Source organism: Argentina silus (assembly GCF_951799395.1).
Source record: "Argentina silus genome assembly, chromosome: 10".
Taxonomy (NCBI): Eukaryota; Metazoa; Chordata; class Actinopteri; order Argentiniformes; family Argentinidae; genus Argentina; species Argentina silus.
The window spans coordinates 7988783-8002904 of record NC_139664.1 but is presented as its reverse complement, the minus strand read 5'-3'; the positions used below and the strand labels follow the sequence as shown (position 1 = coordinate 8002904).

Below are 14122 nucleotides of genomic sequence, written 5' to 3'. Positions count from 1 at the left end.
ACATCTGGAAATCAACATTGCTTATAGGCCTACATTGCTCATGAAACTAAACCAAACTTTAAGTACAGAGGAAAAATATTTATAAATAAACTTTCTCACTGTATCCTGTATGAAGTGGGAGCAGAGTGGAATAAAGTATTTTCTTTGTACTGGGCTGTGGCCAGTCTCTTCCCCCTCGTGTTGCCCCCTCTCCCCCCAACCAGTTTAGTGTCTGTATCTAATCAAGCTTGTACCTCCATTATCTCTCCTTCCCTCCCTCTCTCTCTCTTTCCCTCGCTCTGACCTTACAAGGAAAGGCAGGCAGGGTTGATGTCATAGAATGAAGAATGTTGCAAGAATCCAGTGAGAGAGTGAGACAAGCAGAAACAGAGAGGGGGAAGGGGGGCTACTGCTGGCAGTTTACAAATGCACACACACACACACACACACACACACACACACACACATACATACATACATACATACATACATACATACATACATACATACATGCACACACACAACATGAGAGAGAGAGGCGAGAGAGAGAAGCGAGAGAGAGAGAGAGAGAGAGAGAGAGAGAGAGAGGTGTTTACATAGTAATATACACGTCCTGAGCGAAAGTCAAACGAGAAAGAACATGTTTGGAAGGATGGTGTCATTCCTTTTCCAGGGAGAGACGGAGAGGGGGAGGGTCTAACAGCTGTAGAGGAACTAAGAGGGGTAGAGAGAGAAGTAGCACTAGGCATACACACTTTCTGATTCAATTTGGATCTACAGAAAGGGACAGAGAAGGAAGAGACAGACAGGGGAGGGTAATAAAAATTACTTTGCTCTCCCTCTTGCAACCGACCCACACAGGTAAGACAAGATTTTTCTGATTCCATATGGTCTCAGGAGCAATAGGTGAAATGCTGTAGAGAGGTTGTCTTTTATTAAATGAGTGATGGCTACTATTAACCTACAAACATACAAATTAACTATTCTAATAACTAGTTGGTAATCAAGACACTCTATAAAGAAATGCATGTAGGCTATGTCATCTGGCAGATCTTGGTGTGCATGAGGCCTACTTTGGATGCACAGCAACGTTCTACATGTTTAAACAAACTTGTGGGAACAAACAATAGGAAATGGCTTGTGTGATTATTACTCATCTGCCGTGGGTGGTGGTGCTCTTTTTGCCTGACTGAACAGTACATGTGAGAGCAGCAGCATTGAGTTACACGTTTACACTATGGGCGCTCGCTCACTGACCGAACGCGACAAAGGAATATGCGGAAGCTCTTGCCGGAAGTAAAGATTTGGAATTCATAGAAAAGTTAGCTGACAAGCTAGCCAGACAGAACGCTTGGAAGGCTTCGAAGAACAGATAGGAAAACGCCATGACAACATTAATGTAGGTCACAAATTGGCCTGTCGTTTAAGTATAATTAGAAAGGCACTAGATTGGGACGATAAATCGTATCGTCGAGGGGGAGAGCGCTCGAGGAAGTACACCGAGGGCGACCCATTCTAACGTTCCCACCTCTTCAATATCTCTTGGCAACCAAAGCTGGCTGGCCGTGGCCGTGGCCAGTCTAGGAAGATAGGTGAGTGCATGAGATGGCTAACACCAATTCGCTCTTTCTATGTATCCTCGTTATGACAGCTGGTTGGTTTTTGAATGTATCAAATGTATCATTTCAGCTAGCTAACATGTACACAACAATGATACTTTAAGCGCTGAACATTACTGGGCTGGGGGCTAACAACAACATTCCGACCAGTCACAGACAGACAGTCAGGCAGTGCAGCAGTGGACAGCTAGAACTAGCTAGCCAACATTAGCTGGTGTTGTGTATCATATCTGCTGTTATGATTGCATAGACGATATTTGATGACTGCACTTGCCTGCAAGGTATTTTAACATTGTAATCCCAGTTGCTTTAGTCTAGCCTACAGCAACCAAAAGCGAATCTATGGTATGTCAAGAGGTGGGTGGGGCACCAATTGAGATGGTCACGTTGTTTAGCAAGGAAGGCCATCAAGATTTTACAGTTTCAGCTGTCCTTTCATACATTATGTGAGCTTGTCTTCTTGACTGAGAACGTACTGATTTCTTGCGTCTGTTAAGCTTGCACTATTCATTGAAAATAGGCTAACGTCTGAAACTAGTAGGTGTACCTATCTTCCTTATTGTCAGAAATGCCATGCCACAATTTTGAGAACATAGTTGTATATACACAAATCCATTGACTAATAGCATGAGATTACTGAGGATTTAAAGTTTTGAGTGATGGTTGTGTTGCCCCACAGACAGAAATGCCATAGACCGGAATGGGATTGCTTTCTGAATGTGAAAATCCTCTGATTATAGCCATTAGCTAGACTTGTTGTACACTTCCGATCTCTCTTTTCACTGGCTGAATATGTGAGGACTCCTACATCCAACACCATGACCCACATGCATGAATGACTCTCACCGCTATGGTAGGGTTTGGTTAGGGTTTGGTTAGGGTTAGGGTGGTGCCTCTATGAGTCTGTGGTTCACTGTCCCTTTAGTTTGCTGACGCCAGGGTGGATTTGGGGGTGAAGTTCTTCAAACTGATACTTTATAATTGGTGTCAGTTGCGGCTATGGGGTGACAGAATTCCCCCCTAATTATAACCCCTAAAAGCCTACGTCAAGCCTAACTGTGATGATTGTACTCACTGGTGTTGTTTTAGTAAACATCGCTTTTTCCTCTCTACATTTGTTTCTCACATATTTTCATACCTTTAATACCATATTTTCCTGTATGACTCTCTATGTATTTATGTATCTTTCTCTCCCCCCTCTTGCCTTGTCACTTTTCATTAGGCTAAACACAGTAGCTCAGAGTGAACAGGCCTAAGTGCGTGACTGTTTTGAGTGGGAGTCCCATTGACGAGCCAGTGACCTCCATAAGATCCAATTATGCAGTATGTCACACATTCACTCACTCAGTACGCAGTACAGCCACTCTGTGGGAGTGGGAGTGGGAGTGGGAATGGGAGTGGGAGAGCCCCCTGAATGGCTTGTGACCTGGAATGATCAGACTCAATTAGGTTGTTTGTCACTGCATGAGTAACGCCCCAGACAAACATGCTTTTCCCAGAAGGTGTGTCATTAACCTCATAACAATGGAAGTCCAGAAACAATAGGGTAGTCACTAGTTGGCCATGCTAGGAAGGACAAAACCAAAGATAAAATCAGAATGCAGTCTGTGTGAAACCTACAAGTCTCACTTGTCAGCATGTCTGTTCTTCACTGGTGTTTCGCATTGTCATTTGTGTTGTTTCAAGAACTAGCCTCAACTGAGTGATTGTGTGAAGTTTGGACAGAACAGTGTGAAAGTTGTCAGCATTCACAGACCAAACACCAACTGATAAAAACACAGTGTACCATAACAAGTGCTTACTTTTTGTTTCACCTAGTCCTACCCATTAAAACAGAATAAGACTGCTTAGTAAGGTGGCAATTTCTTTCAATCAATGAAAGAAATTTCCTGAAGCCTATCACCAACAGGTATTGTCTTCCAATCCTCCTTTGCAGGCAGTCCAAGCATGTGGAAACCATAACATACTTTATAAGCTATGAAATATTATTTACAGTAGACGGTTTATGCTAGGCCCCTGCTCTATACACATGATGTCGTCTTCCAGAAGAGCTGTAAAGCCACAGTGATGAAATGCAGGCCCTGGTGATGTCATTCAATGGAAGTGACAGGACAGAGAGAGGAGAAATAGGCCTAGTCAGAGAGAGAGATGCTGAGTGAGAAATGAGGAGGAGAGGAAGTGGAAAAGAGAGAAAGAAACCGGAGAGAGGAGAACGCAGAGCCAAGTGATGTCATTGAAATGAAGTGCCAAACGTTCTCCCCATCAGAGGGTCTCATCTCTGGGATCACATTTCACATGGATTTGTAGGGGGACTGTTGGGGACGTGCCCATAGCTGATCTCACCCTATAAAACCTCCAGCCATATCTATGGCCACGCGGAATCTACCAGGAATGTAGGCCGAGGCTATTTAATTGATCAATGCCTTAATATTTAATCCAAAAGACTGTTGCTGCTATTAGCCTAATGATTGTAGCTGTAGACTATTTAATTGGCTAAATCCTCAGGTAGGTCCTTGAAGATTTTTTTCCACGGCAGATTGATTCCATCTTGCCGTGTCTCTTTTGTCTGTCTGATGCATTCGGTCCCTAGAGCTTTCTAGAATATCCTCTATAATTAAAGGTCTTTAAATGAGATCATTGTAACCAATAGGCCTAGCGTTAGTTCTCTGCCCCTATGTAGTGTACTTGGAGAGTGTTGATTCTCTATAAAGCTCCCTAGAAAGCCATTAGGCGTATATATCAAAGAGTGGTAGTCTAATATTTCCGTGAGAGTAGTCTACTAATATTCAATGCTGCAGACCTCATTAGGAGAGGCCAACAGCTTTGTCTTAGCCAGGCTGTGTAGAGCATGTTTCTGAGGATTATTAAAGAGTAGCCAGACTCTGTGTATTTCCCACATGACAGAGAATTCAAAGGTTCAGTTGAGGCGTAGCATAACTATCAAGGTTGGACTGTTTACAGCTAGGTTAGTTATCAAGATATGTGTCTCTACCTGTCTGGCCTATGTCTTTCTACCTGTCTGTCTGCAACCTCATTTCTTTGTCGGTCCCACAGCTAGGCTACACAGTAGCTGTGTCTATGGTGGACAACCTCATTTTTAAAATGTTCCCTTTGGAGCCTGGCCATCTTTCTTTGAATATTTAATCTCAGCACTTTTCTGGATTATTCAAGACCATAAGGAAAAAAAGTGAAGATTTGGCAGTTTGTGGCTTTTTGTAGCAGCTCTTTGAAGTCCCATTTTGGAGTGTAAATATAATAACTTTCCTCACTTTGGTTTCCTAGGAGTGTTGTTACAGGATGTTACAATAAGTAATAAATAAGTATTTTCAAGTGAGTCGTTACCAAGCATCTGACACAAACATAGGCTATATGCTATGTTATTTCATCAGGCTGAGGTCAGCATATCAGGAATACTTTCACCTGCTGTTTTTTTTTTATCTTGTCAGAACATGCACCTATGCCCCGAGTCCCAGTTAGATGCAATGATGAATCTGCTGAATGCACATCCAGCATTTTTTTAAAAATTAAAACCAAATATTTCATGAAATCTTAGAGTAACATGAGAATTACATGAAAGTCAAGCTTGAATGGTATAATATGACTCTTCCAAAGATTGAATCTGATAATGCAGAGAAATCAGTCACCCAAATCATCCATTCAACACAGACTACTTGGGCTGCATGTCTTGTCCTTCCAAAACAAACAATACCAGAGAAAGCATAAGTTATTGCGTATGTTATTTCACACGCAGAGGTCCCCAATCATGTGAATTCTGGACAAAGGCCTTTCGAATTATCTTGCCACTAAACAAGTGGACAACCATGTCTATTGCCATTTAATCCATTCTCTAGCCACGGCCCAGGAGGGACTGACTAAGACCCATTAGGGGCCGGGGGGGGGGGTCCCAGCCACAGACTTTTATGGGTCCCAGCCCACCATTTAGGAAACACTGCCCCATGGTGTTTACATCACGATGGGAGGAGCTTGAATTATTAACTTAACCAATGACGTCTGTAGTACAGCACAGCATTGAGAAGGCCTCTGTTTAGCTAAAGGAGAAGTGGGAGAGTGAGAGGGGGTAGGGGGGGGGAGAAATGGAGAGGGACAAGTCTGTGTTTGACTGGAGGTCACTTAAAGGGCCACAGGCGTTCAGGGAAACGCATTCTGTTTTTGCGAGGAATCTGAGAAAGTCGCAGAGGTAACGTCAACATTTTTAACCACAAGCATGTGTGAGGTAAATATTTGAGCTAACCCATACCTCACATGAAAATGTTCTGAACGTTTTACACGTCTCATGTTTGAACTGGTCACCCTCGAGTAAACCATGGTATAGTGTCAATAGGATATATTCCAAACAGTAAAGCATTTCATACTGTGCGTTCTCCTTCAAGCAGCTATAAGTGCCACTATGTTACATCTGTGCCCTTTGTACTGGGCCTCAGGAGTCTGGTGTGTTTTCACCCAGAGGCCGAGTGATGTAGGTGTGTGCGTGTGAGATTCTGTTGGGATTCAGTTCCATGATCTTTTCCTCTAAATCTCTCTGTAGATGAGAAACCAACCTTTATGGCAGAACTAACCGTTGTCCTCCCTCTTCTTCATGCTTTCAGACAAGAAAGAGACAAAATGGCGGACTCCAGCAGCAAGCCCATCATGGTGACGTCCTCCCTGAACCTCAAAGTCACCACCCCCTCCTTCTACAACCAACCAAAGAAGTTTGCCTCAGTCGCCCCACCGCGCCCCAAAAGCCTAACGCCTCCCTCAGCTCCATCCCCAACACCTGCCAGCACAGCTGTCATTGGACGCGTTGGAGAAATGCCTCCACCTCCCCCTTCGCTCTGTGAAGGTAATGGCGTTACCACTGCCGTTTTGTAAACAAAGGTCTGAGTTGCGTCTGCTCCAAAAATATACCTCGTGCCTAATGGTCCAGAGTACTGCTTGTTTGCTTTCCTACCTAATAGTTTACTGATAAATGAACGTCATTGTTTGGCTAGATATTCCACTCACCTGGTGTCCCAGGTCTGAATCAGTTCATCATTAGAGGTGAAGGATGAAAACCAGCAATGCTGTGGACCTGGGGGCACAGGGGTTGAGCCCAGGTCCTGAGCCCCAATGATTCAATCAATGATTGAAACTCGCCTCTCCAGTTTCTAGAAAGCTCAACCAGTGCAGCTGGTTCTAACCTCTTGAATTACTGGGTGAGATTAATAGATGAGTGTTTGAATGTATAGAAACCATTTAATTGTCACGCCTTTTAACCAATCAACCCTCCCCGTTTCTATCAGACTTCCCGCCCCCTCCTCCGCCGTTGGATGATGCTGAGCTGCCAGCCCCTCCCCCTGAATGTCAAACCACACCCCCTGCCTCTGATGCCCCCCCTCCCGCTTTCCCTGCCCCGCCCCCTCCAGCGGTGGATGACTTGCCCCTCCCATCCCCACCTGAGGAGAATGTCTGTCTCCCTCCTGCCCCATCTCCTCCTCCTGCCCTGTCTACCCCTCCTGCCCCGTCTCCCCCTCCTCCCCCGCCCCCACCACCTCTCCCAGTCTCTGGTGCCAGTTTTCCCAGTGCCGGGGGGAACTCTCAGGTGAGTCTGGGATGTCCTCTATATTGCCCTATATTGCAATATGACCGTTTTGTTCATTCCATCTCTCTCTCCCCCTCCCCTCCCCAGAGGCTGATGGAGAAGCAGACTAGTTTTGACAAACAGCTGGACACGCTGACTGACCTGCTGTCTGAGATGGAGACCAGAGGACCCTTCAACCCCAAGGTAAGGAAAAACAGGATACAGAGGGAGTAGAGAGGAGAGGAAGAGAGGATGAGATTGGCAGTGGGGGAGGGGGGGACAAAGGAAGGAAACGTGGAAGAAAAGGGAATGGGAAAGACTTGAGTAGAAGATACAAAGTAACAGATATGGTAATAGAATAAGAGTGGAGGAGCGAACCAGGGAGGAGAAGAAAAGACCAGAGGGAGGAAGGGAGCAGACGTTGACTCATAGCTGCAGTATGGCTCAATACAGGGGCCTCCAAAGTAGAGAGAGAGAGAGGGTGAGTCAGAGAGAGAGGGGGGGAGAGAAAAGAAAGGAGGAGAGACAGGTCAGTAGAAATAGTTTGGACAGATGCCAGGATGGCTGTTGACGTGTCTGTTGAGGATGAGAGCTCTAGGATGAGTAAACTGTAGTCGACAGACAGACAGACAGAGGTGGGGGGGGGGGGCGGGGTTGCAGATTGCAGAGAGAGAGAGAGAGAGAGAGAGAGAGAGAGAGGCACACTCCTTTGTGATCAAGCCTGACTGTGAGTGTGCTGCTTTCAGTGGTCTGGGGAAACCATAAATGGAGAGTGTGTTGTTATCCCACTCACTGGGAAGAACTGGATCAGAGCAGAGAAATGTTGGCACAATGTCACAAAATAAAAAATGTCAGAAAGCCGCATTAATTCCGATAAGCTCAACCCTTGGACCACTCTTGGTTAGAGCAAGTAGCACATTCGATATGATAGAAAATCTCTACCTGCAACTTGTTTCATTTTCAAAGACTGTACCTCGAAAAGACAAACCTATAGTTAGTTTATTAGGTAAGGGAATGCTGAAAATGTTTCAGGTAGAATTTTAGGCTATTGCACAGAAGGGACACAATTCAACTGTCAATCATTACTAGGCCCCATCTGTGTGTGTTGGGCAACTTGCAGGATATCCTGTGTAGGAATCTGTTAATAAAACGTCCTTATTGTTGTTGTCTCCACAGTTGCCCAATCAGTACTCGGCAGCACCTGCCCCCAAGCCCCCTGGCCCTCCCCCCACCGCCCCAAAGCCCGCCCTCTCCTTCCTCCCGCCCCCAGAGATGGGAGACAAGCCCCCTCCCGCACCCTGGGCAGAGGAGCTCAAAGCCAGAGCCACAAACCGACAGGCCAACCACAACCCTGCATCTGCTCCTGTTGCGCAGCCATTGGCTAAGGGCCCGACCGTGGCCCCCAAGAGTGGTTTCCTTCCTGTCAGTCCAAGTGGGACAAGTTTCGGGGTCAGAGCGGCCACCACGGCACCCCCTGTGGCACCGAAGCTGAATCAGAACCACACCCCTGCTCCGTTTGGTGTCGCCCCTAAACCTTCCCCTGCCGCCAGCACCTTCCCTCCTCCCCCTCCCCCCGCCCCTCCAACCAGCACAGTGGCTCCCCCGGCCTTCAATCACACAAAGAGCTCTCCCATTGGCAGACAGGAGAATTTGAACCCACCCCCTCCTGCTCCTGTGGCCACTCCTGCTCCCGTGGCCCCTCCTGCTCCCGTGGCCCCTCCTGCTCCCGTGGCCCCTCCTGCTCCCGTGGCCCCTCCTGCTCCCGTGGCCCCTCCTGCTCCTGTGGCCCCTCCTGCTCCTGTGGCCCCTCCTCAGCCCAAGGCGATGACATCACCACCCTCTTCTTTCAGCCAGCCAATGAAATCTCCCCCGTCATCAAGGGTAAATTCAAATAACTTTATTTTTCCTGTGAGGGAGCTTCCTGTATGGTATTGGTACATTCAGTCAGACACAGGAAGTACAAGTAATTGAGAACACTCAACGGAGAAGAAACACAGGACATACATGTTTTTAAAAGCAGCCCGTTCAAACATAAAAAACAGAACCTAGGTTGGGCTGTGGACCTGTGCTGTTGTTTCTTAAGCCATGCAAGGCAGCATTTCTCCAGAGGTCTCAAAGGCACACAAACATAGACAACCCTGTGTGTGTGTGTGTGTGTGTGTGTGTGTGTGTGTGTGTGTGTGTGTGTGTGTGTGTGTGTGTGTGTGTGTGTGTGTGTGTGTGTGTGTGTGTGTGTGTGTGTGTGTGTGTGTGTGTGTGCGCTTTTGCACTTGTAAACCGTGTGTCCCCACCCCCAGCCCTCACCCCCTGGCCCGGTCCGTATTCCCGGTGGGGGGGTGCCTCTCTCCATGAGGGAGGTGGAGGAGCTGGAGAGAATGACCAACGACTTCATCAAAGACATGGACACACACGCACCTGTCATCACCTCAGCACCTACAGGTACGCACACACACACACTCACTCACTCAGGTGTACTCCTACCGTCCTACTCCATTAGGCAGTATGAAAGGTCCTTTCCTCCTCACACTGCTCTGCTCACCTTCCCCGCTTATCACTCAGAGAGCATTTCTCTTATCTGGTCATCACTGCATGCTCCATGGAACTCCTTATGGTGTCCATGGCATGGTTAGCTGTAGGTGCTGATAGGTAGAACTCCCTGGTCCTCTATCTTAATTACAGATTGGGATGACACCATAACCGGCTTTCTCTCCATCTCTTTCCCTCTCTCTTTCTTTCTTTCTTTTTTTCTTTCTTTCTTTCTTTTTCTTTCATTATTTCTCTCTCCCTCATTGATAGTCAGACTAGTGTATAATTAGATACATGCATGGTGATTAGTAAGTGTCTGTCTAGTCTTTGTCCTCCACTGCCTCTGCATCATCATCTCTCTCCCTCTCCCCCTATCTCTCCCCCTATCTCTCCCCCTATCTCTCCCCCTCTACACTTCACTGCATACACGCAAAACAAAACTGCAGCAAACACCCACTGAAATACGTTCTCACATGCATACCTACTATATTTCTAGCCATGTTTATACTTGATTGATAACTTCATCCAAACATTCTCTCTCTCTCTCTCTCTCTCTCTCTCTCTCTCTCTCTCTCTCTCTCTCTCTCTCTCTCAGAGGTGTGTGGTAAGTGTGGTGAGGCGTTGTCTCGTTCCCAGCCGGCGGTGAGAGCCATGGATAAGCTCTTCCACTCCGACTGTTTCTGCTGCATGATGTGTCACCGCCCCCTACAGGGCATGCAGTTCTATGACAGGGACGGTGCACCGCAGTGCGAGGACTGCTATGTGGTGAGGACAGACACACACACACACACACACACACACACACACATTCTCTCTTTATACCTGTCCTCTCACTTCTCATAAATCCCTAGTGTTCATGTTAGCGTGAGAAAATTTCAGACAAATTCCAATGTTTTGGCCAGAGTTTCCTGGTCCATTGTTTTACACACACACACACACACACTAACACACACACACACACTAACATGACTAACATGCTCCCTCCCTCCTCAGAGTTCTCTGGCGGTGTGTTCCCGGTGTGGTGAAAGGATCACAGACCGGGTGTTGAAGGCGGTGGGTCAGTGTTTCCACTCCCACTGTTTCCGCTGCAGCACCTGCGCCTGCAGCCTGGAGGGGGCGCCCTTCATCACTGACGACAACAACAACCCCTACTGCGTCCCGGACTACCACCGGTAGGTCTGGCTCTGCAGTGAGCAACGTGCATCTGTTTTTTTAAATTATTTATTTTGTTTTTTTAACAGTGTCTAGCTGGTTTGTTTATTGTTGCACTTACTGTTGTCTTCTCTCTAAGGCGCTTCTTTGCTGTGTGTGTGTGTGTGTGTGTGTGTCTGTGTGTATAACATGCAGGTCTAATATCCTCCCTTCCTCTGTCCCAGGCGTTTCTCACCTCTGTGTGTGAGCTGTAATGAGCCCATCATTCCTGATCCAGGCAGTGAGGAGACTGTCAGAGTCGTGGCTCTCGACAAGAACTTCCACCTCAAGTGTTACCGCTGCGAGGTAGTGAACACTACAAAGCATATACTAGAGAAACACACAGCACAGAATGTACCAGAAAACACTTTCCATAGTATTGATTTCATATGCATCTTTCAAGGAATGTATTAAACACACATGCAAATATTGAAATGAAATACATATTCAAAAAACACACACTTCTGGTCTTTATGATATACATCCTGAAGCATCTCTTCCTTGTTACAGGATTGTGCCCGCCCCCTCTCCATAGAGGCAGATGCAGATGGCTGCTACCCATTGGACGGCAGGATTCTGTGCATGAAGTGCCACACCAAGCGAGCCAAGCAGGCCATGCAGTGATTGGTGGGAACATCTGTCACTCAGTCAAACTATGAACCAAATCCAAGGCAGAGGATTCATTCATCTCCTATCATGTCTTTGCAACAGGGCTTTACATGTGCATTGTGTGTGTGTGTGTGTGTGTGTGTGTGTGTGTGTGCGTGTGTGCGTGTGTGGTGTGTGCGTGTGTGTGAGAGAGAAAGTAATTGCTTGTAGATGCATTGTCCTCTTCTTGTTCTCCCCCTTTCTCCTTTCTCTCCCCTTCCGTGCAGAAGTAATGTACTGCACTGAAGTAGATTCCTCTCTTCCACTCTCTCCCTCTATTCCCCCTTTGCCCCTCTCTTCTACTCCCCCTTTCTGGACAGCAGTCTAATATCGGCTCTTCTATGTTTATGCTAAATCTCCCAGCATGACTTGGACCAGCGCAGTATAGTCATGGACAGCACCTAGCCAGTCCAAGACTGCTTCCTTCCCTCCTCTCCTTTCCCTCAAGACCACTGATTCAAAAGTCACTGATAGGTTCAAACCATATGAATGATTTACACCTAAAAAGTCCTCTGGCCTATCAGTGGTCTGGAAGAAAGAGACGGGTGACTGAATCCATTGAAGAGTCTTTGAGACTTGGCTTCTTCTACCAGGAGCATAGGACCCCCAAGGTGTACCATTTGAACAAAGTTTTAAGGTGGACTGATTCAGGCCTCCCTGTTCCCCTGCACCTACCATAGGGCTGAACTCGGGTGGGCTGGTGGTACCTTAAGCACTTTGGAAGTTGTAGTGCCTGCAAGTTGCTTGACTGCCTTTAGAGAGTGCTTTACACAAAACTACATAGTCCTTCAGATGCCGTTTGCAGAGCTGTGCCGTATGGGAAATGTAGTTTCTCTAGGGCTAAAACCTGAGTGCAAAAAAAGAAAAATGGTGAATGTTGCTCTTGTTTTTTTGTTTTTGTTTGTTGTTGTTGTGTGTGAGATTGTTGCTTTATAGGCATGCACCATTTACCAATCACTGTTAGTTGCTCTCTGCATTTGATCATGCACAGAATAAGGCCAAAATAAGATCAAAATGACCATTTATTTGTTGTGAAAACAATTTGAAGTGTAAAAGCCGATGTAAGCTCATTATGTATTAAAAACGGCACACTTTCAAGAACAAAGAGATGAAAAGGATGCCAAGCACAGATTCCATTCCAGCAGATCTCATCATGTTCAATGAGTAGACTAGTTAAACGAAGGCCGCATGGCTTAGAAAAGCACCTACAGTGTGATCATTGCACAATTCCTTGGGTGAAGTGAACTATTGAGGTTATATTTATGTCTATAGTCTCCTTCATTGTTACTCCTCCTCCTCCTCATCATCATCATCGTGACCCGCTATCTGGATGCCTTCAAAACCACTTGATTTAGGATGATAATCAGAAATACTGTATCCATGCCGTTCAGAGTTGCCCAGTATTTTGGCATTTGCAGCGCTCCGAGCAATGTCATAGAAATTATACGGATCCGAATTTTAAGTATTAACCTACAAACATTTACTAGACCGAATGGCCAGTCCAGGTTGCAAGATAGCAGAAATGCCCAAAATATGCAGCTTTTTCCATACCAGCAGAGTACAGGTCATTGACTGTGTAGCATGGCGAGACCAAACACTTCCAAAGTGTAGGTAACAGGTTTCAAATTCAGGCAGCGGTCGCTGAAATGCATCACACTTTCAATTCACTGCTTTTTTTTTGGTGGCATTCACTAACATTTTATATCACTTCTATTGTGTGTGTGTGTGTGTGTGTGTGTGTGCTTTTACACAGTATATTTATCTATTTTTCTCATATTATTCCAATAAATAACAGTTTTTCATATTCATCTAGTTTCTCTTGATAACGGTTATATTTTATGTTACTCAGCTTGTAGTGTTACTGTACTGTAGTTCATTGATAAAGACTTTTCTTTCTCAGATTTCATTTTAAACTTGTTGAGGTGCCTTTTCCACCCTTGTATTCTACCCTGTTTCCCCACATACATTCATCCCTACCCGTGCTTGCCTGTAGTCTGGCACACTACACGAACAATAATGACCTAACCTAACATCCCAAATCATATGGCCAAATATGATTCCGCATGCATGTTAGCTGTGTTGTCATTATCATCTTTAGTATTATATCTCAGTTGTTGTTGGGGTTTTTTTGCACAAACTATTCCACCTTTGTGACCATGCCTTCGTCATCACAGTGTGACCATGTGTGTGTGATGCTGATGCCTTTACCACTTTGTTCCTACATTTATTTAATGAATTGTCCTATGTAATAATTGCCTTGTTTTTTTTTTCTATATTGTTCTTTATAAATTCCTCTATTATATTTGTGTGAATGTGTATATGTTTACGGTTCCAAACATGCCAACATTATTTACCAGTAATTCCCTTTCTCTTTCATTTTACTGTACTCAAAAATAAAACGAACTGCTAATTGCCTAAAGGTGTCTGGTGTTTGTTTCTCTTTGTGCCCGTCACTTGATGATAATGATGGATTAGTATTCTAACTGTCTTTCACAGCACCCAAGAAAACTGTATAAGAAACAGTGAAATACAGAGCAGCAACGACAGGGTTGAAAACAGCACAGAACACGAAACGGATGTATCCATGTCTGTAGCTTAG

The 14122-nt window shown here is 45.6% G+C and overlaps 1 protein-coding gene across 2 annotated transcripts; it reads left to right on the top strand.

Annotated features, from left to right (window-relative positions):
* The first annotated feature begins 693 nt into the window (after window positions 1-693).
* Window positions 694-13946, top strand: zyx (zyxin). 2 transcript variants are annotated; one of them, XM_083678750.1, is made up of 10 exons: window positions 694-840; window positions 6206-6441; window positions 6881-7179; window positions 7267-7362; window positions 8335-9039; window positions 9456-9597; window positions 10280-10449; window positions 10678-10856; window positions 11061-11181; window positions 11386-13946. In XM_083678750.1, the coding sequence occupies exons 2-10, from the start codon at window positions 6222-6224 to the stop codon at window positions 11497-11499; spliced, it is 2046 nt and encodes a 681-aa protein (XP_083534876.1). In that variant the 5' UTR covers window positions 694-840; window positions 6206-6221; the 3' UTR covers window positions 11500-13946. The 2 variants fall into 2 exon arrangements, with proteins under 2 accessions (XP_083534876.1, XP_083534877.1); XM_083678751.1 differs by lacking the exon at window positions 694-840 and adding an exon at window positions 1275-1571.
* The last annotated feature ends 176 nt before the right edge of the window (window positions 13947-14122 follow it).